The 17,149-nt window shown below is 41.2% G+C and overlaps 1 protein-coding gene across 1 annotated transcript in view; it reads right to left on the bottom strand.

Moving 5' to 3' along the window:
* Window positions 1-7,596: 7,596 nt before the first annotated feature.
* LOC131842558 (lysine-specific demethylase 5) overlaps window positions 7,597-17,149 on the bottom strand; it is a 37,067-nt gene continuing 27,514 nt past the window's right edge. The window contains exons 22-32 of the mRNA XM_059191129.1: window positions 16,614-16,891; window positions 16,049-16,206; window positions 15,807-15,970; window positions 15,389-15,514; window positions 14,322-14,410; window positions 13,730-13,847; window positions 13,118-13,295; window positions 11,002-11,072; window positions 10,068-10,185; window positions 8,814-8,939; window positions 7,597-8,455 (exon numbers count right to left, since the gene is read on the bottom strand). Coding sequence (XP_059047112.1) covers window positions 8,280-8,455; window positions 8,814-8,939; window positions 10,068-10,185; window positions 11,002-11,072; window positions 13,118-13,295; window positions 13,730-13,847; window positions 14,322-14,410; window positions 15,389-15,514; window positions 15,807-15,970; window positions 16,049-16,206; window positions 16,614-16,891 — 1,602 coding nt within the window. The 3' untranslated portion in view covers window positions 7,597-8,279. The remainder of the gene's footprint in view (window positions 8,456-8,813; window positions 8,940-10,067; window positions 10,186-11,001; window positions 11,073-13,117; window positions 13,296-13,729; window positions 13,848-14,321; window positions 14,411-15,388; window positions 15,515-15,806; window positions 15,971-16,048; window positions 16,207-16,613; window positions 16,892-17,149) is intronic.

Here is a 17,149-nt window from a genome sequence, read left to right as displayed (position 1 = left end):
ATTATATATTAATTTAAACATTACTATATCCTGACATCGAAAAGTTCACAACACTAATTTGTTTTTTTTTTAATGTCGATTATTGTAGATGGCAACACTTTAATCTGTCAACTATATCTAGTTGGTCATGAAATCCCGCTTATAATCTAGTTCCTATCCTTTATTCATAATGACAAAACTATGTGTTTTAATGTTCAGGAAATTAAGAATAAAGGTAAAGTTTAGTTGAGTTTCTTTTTATTTCTTTTAAAGTTGTTAGCGTAGAAAAAATATACGATCGTAAATATTTAATTGCATAATTTAAAAATATATGAGTAGTTTTCATTTCTTCTTTACATAAACCATAAGTGTGTGAAATTTCATACTACACCGTCCGCGCAGTTTTTCTAAAAAGGGGTACAAAATTTTTGCTTCATTTTATTAATATAATAAGGGCTGTGCCAAGTATTATAAAATGTACAATTAACAGCTCTGTAGGGCTGTGCCAATTATTACAAAACGTACTATTTTTTTTTGTGGATGATAATGGAATGGTACACCCGCCTGCGCTAACGGTTTACGCTGGTGGGGCACCAGACGTCTTGTTAACAGGACTGTGTGTATATACCTCTAGATGGTCTATGGTTTTAAGCCTGGTAGGGATGTGAACTTCTCGTGGTCAGCTCCAGGGCCGCGAGTAGGCCGCGTAAGGCGAGGCGATTAATGTGATGCAGATTTATCTCGGAGCAGAGATCAAATATCTTTAGCCGGCGTGAACTTATAATAGGAAATTTACAGCCACTATTCAAAACAACGCGGTTGGTTGTTATTTTCATAAAGTAAACTTACCACCTCGGCTTCAAGCGTGTGCGTCATAGGATATTTTTTATAAACTCCAGAACAAGTTTTATTGCTGATAACATAGTAAATGTTAAAAAAAATTGAATATTCACACATGTGCGTTTAATGTAGGATTATATTTTTTTTTAATTAAAATTGTGAACTAGTTTTGTACTAAAAAACGTAGTAACAGTTAATAAAATCTAAAACAAGCCAAATATTTTATTATTACAAATCAGTATCAAATTTACAAATCAGCTGTACAGTCAGCCGCAGCTGGCCTATACAGCTTCACCGAACAGGGGGCGAGTGCAGATGACACTCCAAACCTGCAGGACTTATGGAGCGGCCGAAGGCTAACTCCCGCCTGACGGATACGACTTTAGTCTGAGAGCACCGCTAGAAGAAGAAGAAGAAAAGAAGAAAAAACATTTATTGTCAACCATTTTTACATATACACATTTGACAATTGTACACTTTACACATATATATATATATATATATACATACACATATGCACACCCACACTCATATACATATATACATACATACATACACACTTAGAACAATTACGTTCGAACCTCGGCTCAGGCCGTCGTAATTTCGATCCCCGTTGAAATTGGACGGGGATTCAGTTACGCAATGTACATGCTCTACAGTTGTGGATAAGCTATGCATTTTGCTTTATGCCTTTTTTTGGTATGTTTTTTTATTTGATTTTCTTACTCTTTCTTTTAATTAATGAAGTTATATCCAATTAAATGCATTGTGTTATTTCAATTTATATGTTTTTTATTTTGTTTTCTTGGTCTTTCTTTTATATAACAATTTTATCTCCAATTGCTGCTGTCAACATCGTCATTGTTGTGCTGTAATGTGTGATGTAAAAATGCTATTCTATTCTATAAAAAACAGGTAATTAAATCTTTCCTATCTATAAAATTAGACTATTATAATTCACGTACACACGTTCCACATATCAACAAATTTCAACTCACTAAAGAGATCCTCCCATAAATTCTCAATGGAGACAACCAACCGCGTTCGCAAAAAAAATCTTACTCTTAACAACAATCCAAAATATAATTTATATAAAAACGAATTGGGCTACAACGCATGGCTGGACGGTCTGTCCGTCCGTGCATCTGAACTAAATCACACCAACCAAAGTTCAATATCGCTCAACTTGTCATAAAGCTCGCTATATACGAAACTATACTACGCGCGTTATAGTATTGTGTCATCTGACAGACATACAAACCAAATATACAAAACCGTTAAGTAAATAACCCTATGTTTTACATGTTACAAAAAACAATATGTTTAGCTTTATACATAAAATAAACTGAATCACGCAAGTTTTGCGTCTTACAAGAGCTGTCGTTTTTGCAATATTTTCATTGATACTCCGCTCCTATTGGACATAGCGTGATGGTTATAAAATCTATAGCTAAATTGGCTATCGACCACTAAAAGATTTTTTTCAATTCAAACTAATAGTTCCTAAGATTCGTCCGACCAATCAAACAAACAAACTCTTCAGCTTTATAATACTAGTATATGATTACAAAAAGTCACTGTATGACAAAAGTCACAACAAAATTGCTAAAATAATTAGAAAACATCAGTAATAAATAACTTAAAAACATATGCTATCGACGACCTCGGTAGTCTAGCGATATAGCTTTACATCCGATGGTCGCGGGTTCGATACCTCGCACGGTACAAACATTTGTATTCATAAGTATGATTGTTTGGGTGTTTTCTAATATGTATGTATTTACAAAAAAAATCGATGTATTTACATCAGTTGTCTAGTACCCATAACGCAAGTTCTGCTTAGCATGGGACTAGATGGCGCTGTGTAAATAGTCTGAGATATTTTTATTATTATAATTGTTGTCTCATTTTCAGTTTTTGTTGGTTTATTATTTCTATACATATAAATAAAATTGGAGTGTCTGTTTATAACATTGAAATAACCTTTTTTTACTATATGCATATGAATATAAATCCAGTATATACACTAAAATAACATTTTTTACAATTTTTGTCTGTCTGTCTGTCTGTTCCTTCCCGCTAATCTCTGAAATGGCTGGACCGATTTTGACGGGACTTTTTAGCAGGTAGCTGATATAATAAGAAGTAACTTAGGCTGCTTTTATTTTAGAAAAATAAAGTTAAATTCCACACGGACGAAGTCGCGGGTATAGTTAGTAATAAATAATAAATATGTATCATTAAAAGTATTTTGAAGTTTCCTGTCAGATACACAATTATACAGCGCGCGAAATTAAATACATTTATAAGAGTCAATTGCATATGAACGTCTCAATATGGCTATTACATTATATATCTTTAAAGGCGCGTATTAACCGTAATAATACTTATATATATACAATTGAGTGACAAACAATCAGACGGCCCGCCTAATGTTAAATACATCACAAAAAATCATAACTCCCGGGCTACCTTGGCATTTCTGAGGAATTACATTAGAACACTTTGTATAGTAGTATATAGAGCAATTTTACATTGTAATAAATTACTGAGTTTCTTGTCAATTCTCATCTCAAGATCATTCCGAACTGACGGTAGATTTGACATATCATAGGAATCTGTAATAGACCTTTGTTAACGTAATTATAATAAAATATATTTATTTAGCAACCCTGAAAAGGTAGCTCATGTATAAAATGGGAATACAAAAGGTTATTAAATATAATATATAGATTTTGCCAAAAGGAAACGCCACTTAACATTCTATGTGGTTGCAGTTATTGCATAGACGTCTCCTTTGGAAAGTTTAAACTATATCTTGAGGATATAAAAACTAAGAATATCCTTCAATTCTTGACGAGTTGTAGTGGTTTAGAATCCCACAGTATCCGTGCGCACGCCGTCATAAAGGCAGGAGGATCTGTATGAATATATCCCCTAGTAATGCTCAATTTACACTCAGCCCGAGTGGGCAGGGAAGTGAGCAGCGCAAGAGTGTAAACACGAGTGGAAACACTTCCCATGCCATTGGCGCTGCCAGGTGCTCCCTCGATTGTCGGTTTTTCGTGCGCGAGTCAAAGGACTGGCAGCGCGAGGGGCAGCATGTTTTGTTGTCGCCCGGCAATATTTCCGGCAGCGCGAGTGGCAGGGGAAGCGGCTGAATGTAAACGTAGCATTATGCTAGAATGCAAGAAAGTTATATATCTATATATATAGATAACATGTAGGTCATGAATAAAGATGTTTTGAATTTGAACATATATGTATATATATATATAGTTAGATTACTCTTACGTTGCACACATATATTCATGAGTATGATTGTTTATATCTGGATATTTTCATTTATATTATGTATGTATTTACAAATAAAAAGTATACATGTATTTATATCAGTTGTCTAGTACCCATAACACAAGCTTTGCTTAGCTTGGGACTAGATGACGTTGTGTGAATTGTCCTACAAAATTAATATTATTTTATACTTTATCCTAAATTGAACATTTTGTATCCCATAGTATACGAGCGTAAGCGTTACCCGAAATTATAACTACATGCAATCCGGATATATTGTTATGTATTATACTATATAAAAGAAATGTTTGCACGTCTCTATGTCAGGTCAATATTGTCAGAATTTGATTTTATTATACAAATAAAAATATTATATAGTTAAGGCGTCACGATCCTTACAACTAATAGAGTCAAACAACTCTATGTACATACATCAAAATCTACAACTAGAACATTATTTACAATCCAATACGAAATATTGAATATTCTTAATTTATAGAACACGATCAAATCATTATTAACACAGCTATTCAGGTCTTGACATGGATAGTTTTATGTTAACCTCTCGTCTGCGAAGGAGCCAAGTGTTGGACTTGGACACTATAGACCCATCTGTGGAATCCTAATATAAAAAGATATTATATATAAAAAGAGTTTGCTTTCAGTCACTCCATAATACCTTCCTTCAAATATATTTATAGATGCTTCAGTGTACTTTTTATATTTACTGCATAATATTTGCATTATACAGTAAAAACATAAAACACCCTGTATAGTATATATATGTAGAATATGCTTACCAATATTAAAAAGTAAATATAATCCGTCATACTCGTGAACGAGTGCTGCTTGTAGGGACTGGTCTGATCTTATCACTACGACTGATTTAATCTTATTGTTTTTTTATATTTGACCCAAATAAAATTATGCTTACTTTACTACTACTTGACTTATAAATGTGAACTTACAAGGATTATTTAAAAGAGCAACACACAAGTTTCTTGCTCGTTCTTCTTGTGATGAGCTTTCCGAACGAGCGGTAGATAAAAAAAATGTTAAATTAAATTTATTTGAATAAATGATTTTCTATTCTATTCTATTCTAGGGTAGGCATGTTTGTTACTAGCTTCCACGCAAAAACAACTAAACCGATTAACATGAAATTTTGTACACATGTTCTTTGAGTTATCAGAATGAACATAGGATACTTTTTTATTAAAAAAAAAAATATTTTTTTTATAAAAACCAAAAAATAATATATCATCATTTTGCTACTTCACTGCCATCTAGCGGTCAAGAATGAAGTTATGCGAGCGAAGTCGCGAATCCAATAATTTTTGTAAACCCATTTTTTTAAATTATCGGATGCTCCACAGATGGGTCCAAATCCATACCTGTGAGAAGTCAAATTGGTCCCACAGTTGGGGCGTTAATGTCATTTTGACGGCCAACATTTGAGAGGTTAATTAAAAGATATTTACCACATGATTCGACTAGATTTCATCTAATACTTCCACACAAACCGACTCCATAGGAAATGACCATAAAAAACCTTCGTGTCAAGACTCGGACTATATTAATAACGTGTATCAAAATGAATGCGAAGGTTTTAAAAAAAACCAGCGTATTCTGTGACGTCATTAGGTAGTAATAAGTATATCGAAATGTAACAGTAGAGAAGAGATGTACAATGGTTTTTACGAGCGCTTTTAAGCCACGTCTCTGGTCCAGAGCAACCTTTCCAGCTTTTCCGTTTATGTCGAGAAGAGCTTATATTTTCAATTATGGTGTTTAATTCACTGGACTGTAATACGATGTAGTCACACGGATTCGTTCGCAATACACGCACCTATACTTAGACTATCATTTCTTGCAAAATTTCCATTAACGTTATAAATTTCCTAAAGATTTTTTTCGCGATAAAAAAATATTTACAAAACTCTTCGATTCGAATATCATCCCTTACTGTGCCCATTAATTCATCCGCATCAGTATTTTAATCGTCTAATATAAAAAATTGGCCGAATTTACTTAAAGGGTGACGACCTCCATTGAAATTCACTACTTACACCCTTACCCTTTTATTCATAAAAATAAAAACAAAATCCTCAACTATTGGACTGTTATGTCTCTTTCTTCCATATGAAAAGCTTAGCTTGTAAGAAGAGGACGGAACAGTCCAGTAGCTTTATTGTATCACTTTAAAACTTGGTCATTTTTACACTGATATTCTTATACTTATGTATGAGTGTATAATGTTTTTTTTTAACACTGAAGTTGTAGCGATTATTACTTACTCCTAAGACATCTTCATAAAGTCGTAACAATTGTAGTAAAAGACAAACATACAAGATAAAGAAATTTCCATACACAGTTATAAAAATATTTGCGTAAAATACTTTTATTAAGTATTTATATGTATATCTTTATGAATAATTGGGTATCATCATTTTTCTTCATCATTTCTCCAACAGTTCAATTTTATTCTTCATTACATACAAAATCAGAATACATATGTAAATAAATACGAACAGATAATGATTCTGGTATGTAGAAATTTGCCTGTTCACACCTACTCCATGCTTCATACATTTGATCTAGTAAAACTTAGTGGTCTCGACTTTCCTGAGTATTAATTTGTCTTACTTTTAATTATTATGAGGGAGTAATTGAGAATACGTTATGTAACCATGTTGTAATCCTACATTGTATTATTACTTATTGAATATTACTTTGACAATATACTAATATCATATACATACATACATATATAACATAGAACTTATCACTGATCTGTAATTTATCGGATTACAAGATCCGTATCCGTATCCGGACTATAATAATCATTCCTATAATCCGACAAATACGATGGTCCGACATCCCTGCAAAACGTTTGTCCATAACCGGGGGTCCACTGATATATATAATATAAAGAATCATCATTCTGATCTATAATTTGTCATATTACAAGGTACTCTTTTGTAAAAACATTCGGACTATCAGGGGTCTTAGGCAGTACTCTATAATCCGACAAATTCGATAGTCCGACACTGCCCTGCAAAATGATTGTCGGACTACCGGGGGTCCACTGTACTTTCATTTCCCATCCAACGGTCTGTCAGTGCACTTCATTTATTCTTCATTCAAATAAAACTCATATAGCATATACAGAAATTATAGTAATAGTTTCTGTGCGCATTACACGGTCAATGTTATAAATTTTATAACATGGTCATATAAATAAAATAAAGAAAGCTATAAATATATATATATATAATTTGTTGCTTTCAATATATATAGACTTACAATGTGTCTGGATTTTCAGAATGTAGTAAAAAGCAAGCAGGAAAGAAAAAACGAATACCCCTATGTAGAAAATAAAAACTCTTACATCATATCGGCATATATATTGAAAGCTACAAATTTGCGTGCAAACCTCTACTGGACTATCAAAAAAACCTTTTAATAATTTTATTTTGGTACATTACTTATTTATTTAGTACACATCGTGACGTATCAATGTTAAAAGAGTATGATGGAAAATCGTAGAAAGTAACGGAGTGAGCTCCGACAAGAGCGTCGCTCTTAATTTATGAATGAATGAACATTAAAAAAATCACTTACATTGAACCGAATTCTCGCTTTGAACTTTAAAACGACCTTTCGTACATTCCACTCTTTCATTCCTGACCGTTAGATAAAAATTTAAAACAAAATTACCAGTCACATATCAGTAATAATCATTACACAACCAATAAAGTCAGCATTTTATTGTGATTTCACATCATTTATGTAACTTCGAGAACTTATATCCTTTCAAATTCTGTACATTAATAGATAGATAGATAGATAAAACATTGGCGTAGTTAAAACGAAGTTATATATCGCGGTCGAAGAATCTAGAAGACAGTTCAAGTCCAATTTTACATATACCGTTGGTGAAGAATGGAGATCACAATTAGACAAGTCCAATATTACATATACCGTCAGCGAAGACAATTAAATAAGTCCAATGTTACATATATCGCTGGCGAAGAATGGAGAACACAATTTGATAACTCCAATGTTACATATACCGCTGGCGAAGAATGGAGAACACAATTAGATAACTCCAATGTTACATATATCGCTGGCGAAGACGAATAAGTCCAATGTATAGGGTCGCATTACATTACATTAGTGGAGCGGGTGGGCGTGTGCGTCGCCGAGGATGACGGCGGCGCGCAGGCCCCGCACACGTAGTCGTCGTCGTCGCGGAGCGCGCCGCGGCTCAGCCCCACGCAGTGCATGTGGAACCACTGGTCGCATCCGCCGTCGCACTGCACCCAGTCCACCTCCTTACCTGCACCCACCACACCCTATATATACATCTGTACAAATGTACTGGCACGTCGATACAGCTCCGCGATAAGGAGCCGTTCAAGTATTACGTGAGAAGATTTATTACAATTATTGAGCCCCCATTTTGCCTTGACAGCAAAAGTAAGCAAAGCTCTTACTCTTAGTCTTAGCCCCCCCATGCTTATATAAACATTTTAAAATTAATTAATTGTTTTTTAGCAAAGGGAATGTGAGGGTTGCATTTCGTGTAAAAAAGTAAATACCTACCGATGACGTAATCATCATCTACACTCCCCTACCCACATGTCACCCCAAATAAGCAAAGTAAAGAAGATCATAAGATTTAAAATAAAAGTTACCGGTGGGGCGCAGGCAGTCTGCGGCTGCGCAGTCCTCGTCGTCTTCCGCCGACGACGGCGATGAGCTGCTGCTTCGACGCTCGGCTGCAGCCCGCCGTCGGGTACCACCGCCACCAGCAGCGCCACCTGCAAACGACCACAATGACGTATTCTTCTCGTAGTAAAAACAAAACATTAAGAGTATGTATGTATGTGATCCCTAAATTGTCTTCTTATATTTCCTAGTTATTAAGTCAAAGAGAAAGGAACAAACTAGAATCTTTTGAAATGTGTTGGAAAAAGATAAAAAAAATTGCTGGAAAGAAAAAGTAAGAAATGAAGAAGTATAGAAGAACTACACAGGGTGAAAAGCAAAAGTCGCTGTCGCTGTCTGTCCGTCCCTATGTATGCTTAAATCTTTAAAACTTCGCAACGGATTTCGAAGTAGTTTTTTTTAATAGATAGAGTGACTCAAGAGGAAGGTTTATATAAATACATGTACACCCGTGCCAAGCCGGGGTGAGTAGCTAGTACAATATAAGATAAACGAGTGAAAATGTTAGCACACTTAATACGGCGCATGTGAATATTATTATTAAGGGGCAACTAGAAGTGTACGATAAACCATAATAATAATAAATTTAGTTTTCTTCGCTACTAGATGGCGCTAAGACAAAATTACAACGCGATATAGTTTCGTTTTCTTGATTTATTATGTCAATTGCCTTTCAACCGTTAAAAAAAGTTCAAAAATCAGTGCAGTGTTTGTGTTGTGAACAAGAAGTAAAGAGGCGAAGGGAAGACCAAGGCACAGTTACTTCAAGCTAATTATAACCAAAACTGGAGCAGTTGTATCAACGTTTAAAGAGCATGATGGTAGATCGTGGAAAGTGGCAAGAGCTCAACCGACAAGAGCGTGGCTCTTAAATTAAGAATAAACATTTCCTAGTATATTAGTTGTTATCGCTATAATATCAGCTCGTTTGAGATATCTCCACGTCTTTATTCTGCGTATCAATAAGTTTGTATTCACATATTTCGACTTAAAAATGTAAAGTTACAACTAAATTATTTAAAAGAGCAACACACAAGTTTCTTGCTCGTTCTTCTTGTGATGAGACAGCTTTCCAAATGAGCGGTAGATTAAATAATTAATCACTATTCAAAACTGCTTCAATGTAAATTTATTTAGTTAAATGACATTCTATTCTACTCTTTCTGAAAATTTTTATTAAAAACGGGACAAAATTATGAAGTGATAAGTTAACCACTTACCGAGCCTGGCCTGCCGCGCGTGCTTGCCCCTGGTGGATGCGGCCAGTCCTCGTTTGCGGCGCTCCTGCCGCGCCATGTAGTGCTTCCTCATCATCAGGCCTGAGCCTGACGACACACCCTGCCGATACACAAATACTAGGTTATACGCGACTCACATTAGAAAATATATGGATGTGTTCTTAAAAAATTAATGTTTAAAATTTTGATGTGTAATTGTTAGTTGAAATAATAAACTTATACAATTAACACAGCGCCATCTAGTTACAAGCTAAGCAGAGCTTGTGTTACAATGTACTGTACAATGTAAATTCATACATAATAGACGTAGAAAACACCTAGAAAACTATACAGCACGTAAAACCCTGGGTAGGCGAACCTTTATGCATCAACGTGCCATTTTTTCCAAAAAATGTTTAATGGGGTCATTGACGTGCCATCAAACAATTTTGACTTTTTGATTATTTGAAAAATAATAATAATAAATACTATCATATATAAATAATAATATATAATATCGAATTCAAAATCACATTTTTTTTTTCGGACTATATGCTGTTGGCCGCAGCTGACCTTTACAACTTCACCGGACGATAGCGGGCGAGCGCAGATGGCACTCCAAACCAAAGTAAGGACTTATGGTGCGATTAAAGGCCAACTCCCGCCGGACGGATACGAGTTTAGTCTGAGGACACCGCTAGGGGTTCGAACCTCGGCTCAGGCCGTCGTAATATTGATCCCCGTTTGAATTGGACGGGGGATCGATCGGAGGAGACAAAATGACAAATTTCCGATAAAATCAAATTACACATTTTAAAATAAAGCATCAAGTTAATTTATTTCATTCGAGATTGAATGATTTGAATGTATTGTAACAGAATCATAACAATATTAGTAATAATATTATTAGAAAAAATATTGTTTTAGTATAACATACCTGTTTTCTGTTTAAATAGTTTGTGGTGGTAGCGGAGCCGCGTTTTAATGTCGCTTTTGGTGCCACCGTAGCTGTAAAAGAAAATAATTTTAATAAAATTTCTACAGTCGATAGAAATTAAGTATATGAAAATAAAACAAAGGAGAAAACTCTCAGGTCTCAAAATTCACAAAGGTTAAGGGTGACAGATAAGGTATACCGTAAGGTCCATAACCTGGACCTTACGGTATACACAGGAGATGATAGTGTAGTTAGTGATGTCAAAGAAAATACATGAAAAAGGACGGGTTTACAATATTCGAATAATCCTTACATTGGGTACTCCGCGCCTTAGTGTATCTAAAAACAAACTACGTCGTATTTTAATATATTTTTAAAATAACGGCCTTTTTTACGCTAATGATGGGCAGGTGTCGGGGCGCGCGCTGCGGTCAATGGCGGCGCCCCGCGTCCATCACGTCGTATACGATACGTACGCATAGATGCGGCCTAAATGCGCTCGTGGGCAGGTGTCTAAACAGCGCGCGCTGATGTATTAGTCTCTTGCGGCGCCCCGCGTCCATCACGTCGTATACGATACGTACGCGCTAGATGCGGCCTGGTGCGCTTGGTGGGCTGGTGTCGGGGCGCGCGCTGCGGTCTCTTGCGGCGCCCCGCGTCCATCACGTCGTATACGATACGTACGCGCTAGATGCGGCCTGGTGCGCTTGGTGGGCAGGTGTCGGGGCGCGCGCTGCGGTCTCTTGCGGCGCCCCGCGTCCGTCACGTCGTATACGATACGTACGCGCTAGATGCGGCCTGGTGCGCTTGGTGGGCAGGTGTCGGGGCGCGCGCTGCGGTCTCGCGGCGCCCCGCGTCCATCACGTCGTATACGATACGTACGCGCTAGATGCGGCCTGGTGCGCTTGGTGGGCAGGTCGATCGGGGCGCGCGCTGCGGTGACGGCGCCCCGCGTCCATCACGTCGTATACGATACGTACGCGCTAGATGCGGCCTGGTGCGCTATTGAATGGGCAGGTGTCGGGGCGCGCGCTGCGGAGAACTGAAGCGCCCCGCGTCCATCACGTCGTATACGATACGTACGCGCTAGATGCGGCCTGGTGCGCTTGGTGGGCAGGTGTCGGGGCGCGCGCTGCGGTCTCTTGCGGCGCCCCGCGTCCATCACGTCGTATACGATACGTACGCGCTAGATGCGGCCTGGTGCGCTAGTAAAATTTCGCGCGCTGCGTCGGCGCCCCGCGTCCATCACGTCGTATACGATACGTACGCGCTAGATGCGGCCTGGTGCGCTTGGTGGGCAGGTTCACGCGCGCTTAAGGCGCCCCGCGTCCATCACGTCGTATACGATACGTACGCGCTAGGCGGCCTCCATAACGGGGCGCGCGCTGCGGTCTCTTGCGGCGCCCCGCGTCCATCACGTCGTATACGATACGTACGCGCTAGATGCGGCCTGGTGCGCTTGGTGGGCAGGTGTCGGGGCGCGCGCTGCGGGCTGCGGCGCCCCGCGTCCATCACGTCGTATACGATACGTACGCGCTAGATGCGGCCTGGTGCGCTTGGTGGGCAGGTGTCGGGGCGCGCGCTGCGGTCTCTTGCGGCGCCCCGCGTCCATCACGTCGTATACGATACGTACGCGCTAGATGCGGCCTGGTGCGCTTGGTGGGCAGGTGTCGGGGCGCGCGCTGCGGTCTCTTGCGGCGCCCCGCGTCCATCACGTCGTATACGATACGTACGCGCTAGATGCGGCCTGGTGCGCTTGGTGGGCAGGTGTCGGGGCGCGCGCTGCGGTCTCTTGCGGCGCCCCGCGTCCATCACGTCGTATACGATACGTACGCGCTAGATGCGGCCTGGTGCGCTTGGTGGGCAGGTGTCGGGGCGCGCGCTGCGGTCTCTTGCGGCGCCCCGCGTCCATCACGTCGTATACGATACGTACGCGCTAGATGCGGCCTGGTGCGCTTGGTGGGCAGGTGTCGGGGCGCGCGCTGCGGTCTCTTGCGGCGCCCCGCGTCCATCACGTCGTATACGATACGTACGCGCTAGATGCGGCCTGGTGCGCTTGGTGGGCAGGTGTCGGGGGCGCGCGCTGCGGTCTCTTGCGGCGCCCCGCGTCCATCACGTCGTATACGATACGTACGCGCTAGATGCGGCCTGGTGCGCTTGGTGGGCAGGTGTCGGGGCGCGCGCTGCGGTCTCTTGCGGCGCCCCGCGTCCATGACGCGCGCCCCGCGCCGCCCCTCGGCCGCGCGCGCCGCCCACACCGCCGCCCACACCTGCGCCTGCTCCTCCAGCCGGACCTGACCACGGACACACGTTTACTCACTACCTACTCCAAATAGGTAGTTTTTCGGTCCGTCACGCCGTCATATGATCCTCCCATATGATGGCGCGAGGGACAAAAAAATAAACTGACTCGTGTCTAAATACCAGTAAGAGGATCATACAATGACATCAGATAGTGAATAACGGACTGTAAAAAAAATCTGTTTATTACTACAATTTAGACATTACATTTACCTCACTAGGTTTTGCTGTGAGTCATATAAAAATAGACTATATAATGACATCAGTGAGTAAAAAGTAGACTTTAAAAATCTCCCAAACTGTTTATTACTGAAATTTAGATTATATTACTTTAACCCAACATTAATAAATACGCAACACTTATGCAATGAAACTAAAAAAATGCGCGTAAAATCGGACCGACGGCAATTAGTTCATGGTTACAGACCTCCAGGAGATCACCCTCCAGCATGAGGTCTTCCAGCTTGTGCAGCACTGCGGGCGCAGGCCTCGCAGACGTGGTTCGTGGCGTAGCGCTGTACGCGTGCTCCACGCTCGCAGACGATCTGTAAAACGAACACACTGTTATATGAGAAATTTCACGAACGTCCATACATTTAGTGCCAAATTGAAATATAGACTATAGACTGACAAAATCTATATTTTAGACTAGCTGTTCCCGCGACTTCGTACGCGTGGAGTTTAACTTTATTTTTCTAAAATATAAGTAACGTAAGTTACTTCTTATTACATAATCTACCTGCCAAAAAAAGTCCCGTCAAATCGGTCCAGCCATTTCAGAGATTAGCCTGAATAAACACACAGACAGGCAGACAGACAAAAATTGTAAAAAATGTTATTTTGGTGTATATACTGTATTTATATTCATATGCATTGGAAAAAACGGTTAGTTCAATATTACAAACAAACACTCCAATTTTATTTATATGTATAGACTAGATTAAAAAGACTATATAGATATAGTCTTCTAATTCGATAAAATAATTGAATTTACATTTATATTTTGTTGTATATGTTACCTGGGGTTTTGTGACATGTGCGTATCGTGTACTCTTCCTGTTGCTTTCTTTAATTCTGCATTTAATTTGTCAGCTTTTTCTCTATTTACCTGTACAAAAAAAAGCATTATTAGAAATATGTACAATAGTCCGTCGCAGTCCAATTTATGTATATTTAAAACAATTTATACGAAATTCACATTATCCGGTTCGAAGGATCATTCCGTATAATACGAAATAATTTTTAGAAAATATGTATTATTTAGTTCTTTTTTTCAATATATAACTCGCTCGTTGGTCGGTCTGGACCACTGCAGCGCCTCGCCCTCCGCCAGTAGTACAGTAGTACAGTAGTAGAGTAGTACAGTAGTACAGTAGTACAGTAGTAGAGTACCTGCGCGTGCTCGGGTAGCGCGGCGAGCGCGGCGCGCGCGGCGTCCTGCCAGGCCATGGCGCGCTCCGTCACGCACTGCAGCGCCTCGCCCTCCGCCAGTAGTACAGTAGTACAGTAGTACAGTAGTACAGTAGTAGAGTACCTGCGCGTGCTCGGGTAGCGCGGCGAGCGCGGCGCGCGCGGCGTCCTGCCAGGCCATGGCGCGCTCCGTCACGCACTGCAGCGCCTCGCCCTCCGCCAGTAGTACAGTAGTACAGTAGTACAGTAGTAGAGTACCTGCGCGTGCTCGGGCAGCGCGGCGAGCGCGGCGCGCGCGGCGTCCTGCCAGGCCATGGCGCGCTCCGTCACGCACTGCAGCGCCTCGCCCTCCGCCAGTAGTACAGTAGTACAGTAGTACAGTAGTACAGTAGTAGAGTACCTGCGCGTGCTCGGGTAGCGCGGCGAGCGCGGCGCGCGCGGCGTCCTGCCAGGCCATGGCGCGCTCCGTCACGCACTGCAGCGCCTCGCCCTCCGCCAGTAGTACAGTAGTACAGTAGTACAGTAGTACAGTAGTAGAGTACCTGCGCGTGCTCGGGTAGCGCGGCGAGCGCGGCGCGCGCGGCGTCCTGCCAGGCCATGGCGCGCTCCGTCACGCACTGCAGCGCCTCGCCCTCCGCCAGTAGTACAGTAGTACAGTAGTACAGTAGTAGAGTACCTGCGCGTGCTCGGGTAGCGCGGCGAGCGCGGCGCGCGCGGCGTCCTGCCAGGCCATGGCGCGCTCCGTCACGCACTGCAGCGCCTCGCCCTCCGCCAACCGCACCGGCAGCTTCTGCAGCCACACCTGCGACCACATACCGTCACACGTTACTTCACATCCTACCACACATCTCCAATAAGATGGTAGTTAGTTACCATCAAAAACAAAAACTTCTAGATGCAATCAAATGAAAAGTAGTAAACAGACGAGCAATATCACAAATTAATGTATAAAATAAGCTACCCATACTATTTGTGAAAGCCTGTCAGTGGCTTAGTATGACATTTATATTAATTTTATTTAAGTATAGTCAGCCTTGGTTTTCCTTTAACAAATAAATAAATACGTCTAGTAGAAAATAACGTAAAAAACTCACCAGCAAAGCCAGGATACGGTCGAGTCGCGGGCGTTTAGTACGCACGCAGTCGGGACACAGGAACTTGGGTTCGGCCGGGAACGGTACATCTACGCGCTCGTTTCTATCGCGATCCCGTTCCGGGGACTCCTCTCTTTCGTCTTTGGCCGCGGCGATGCACGACGCTGTAAACATGACAATAATTAGTAATATTCGCTCTAATGTCAGGTCTAAATTGACTGAAAAAAGGTACAGGCAGGTACCGTGGAACCAGTCCTTGCAGAGCTCGCACTGCGTCATGACGCCGTACTGCCGCTTCTGGCACACGCAGAACGTGGGCACCGTCCCCGCGCCTCCTCCCCCGCCGGAAGCAGCAGCCGCGCCGCCTGATGTCCGTACTTCTTTGCGCATATTACGCGCTCTATAACAATATGTTAAGTATTGAATTTCCATTAAATTGAGCCAAAATATATGATAGTTTATATGCCAAAATTTGGTGGAATGTGGGAGCCAGATGTGAAATCAGTGAATTACTCGACGTACTTTAGAGTATGTTCATCGACCTTAAGGCGATGATATACGGTGTAGGTAGGTAATAGGTAGAAGTATTTTTAAATTACAGACCTCAATCAATTTAAAATGATAATACTGAGAGTTCAACATTATCAATTCTTGAGAATTTTTTAATTAGCGAACTTCTGATACTAGATCTGCGCTTAATCGTAATTTTACTTCAAAAAACAGACCTTCATAAAGCAAATTAAAGTTACTAATATCAATCACTTGCATTTTTTTAAAATGACTATCATTTCACATGACCAGTATTACCTAAGTTCCTTGATGGCGGTGAGCTCGCGGTGCTCGGCCTGCTTGAAGGCGGCGACGATCTCCGTGGGCGTGGAGTCCTCGCTGAAGTTGCGCAGGAACTGGTCGGCCTCCAGCGAGGAGGGCGCGGGCTCGGCGCCCCCGGCCGCGCCCCCCGCCGCCGCGCCCGCGCCCCCCGCGCCCCCCGCCGCCGCGCCCCCCGCGCCCCGCCCGCGCCGCCGCGGGGCCGGCGCGCTCTCCGTCCGCGGGGACAGCGCCTCCAGCAGCGAGTACGGCCAGCTCTGTCAATAGTCCACGATTACACTTTGTACTACCTACATAGATATAACGGTTAAGATATAAGTAAACACGTGGTACCCCTCGAGTGTTGTCGTTCCTAACGGTTAAAATACCATTTACCCTGCAATTTCACTGTCATAACTCGTGCTTCAAACGGGAACAGAAATATCTAAGATGACGATTTTTTCAAACTCTACCTCACCCGTTTCAGAAGTAGAACATAATGTTAACACTAAAGACAATATTTCCTATTGTCAAAA

This window comes from Achroia grisella, unplaced genomic scaffold (assembly GCF_030625045.1).
Source record: "Achroia grisella isolate CSIRO2021 unplaced genomic scaffold, CSIRO_AGI_Agris_v1 utg241, whole genome shotgun sequence".
In the NCBI taxonomy this organism is placed as follows: domain Eukaryota; kingdom Metazoa; phylum Arthropoda; class Insecta; order Lepidoptera; family Pyralidae; genus Achroia; species Achroia grisella.
This window is presented reverse-complemented; position numbering and strand designations above follow the sequence as displayed.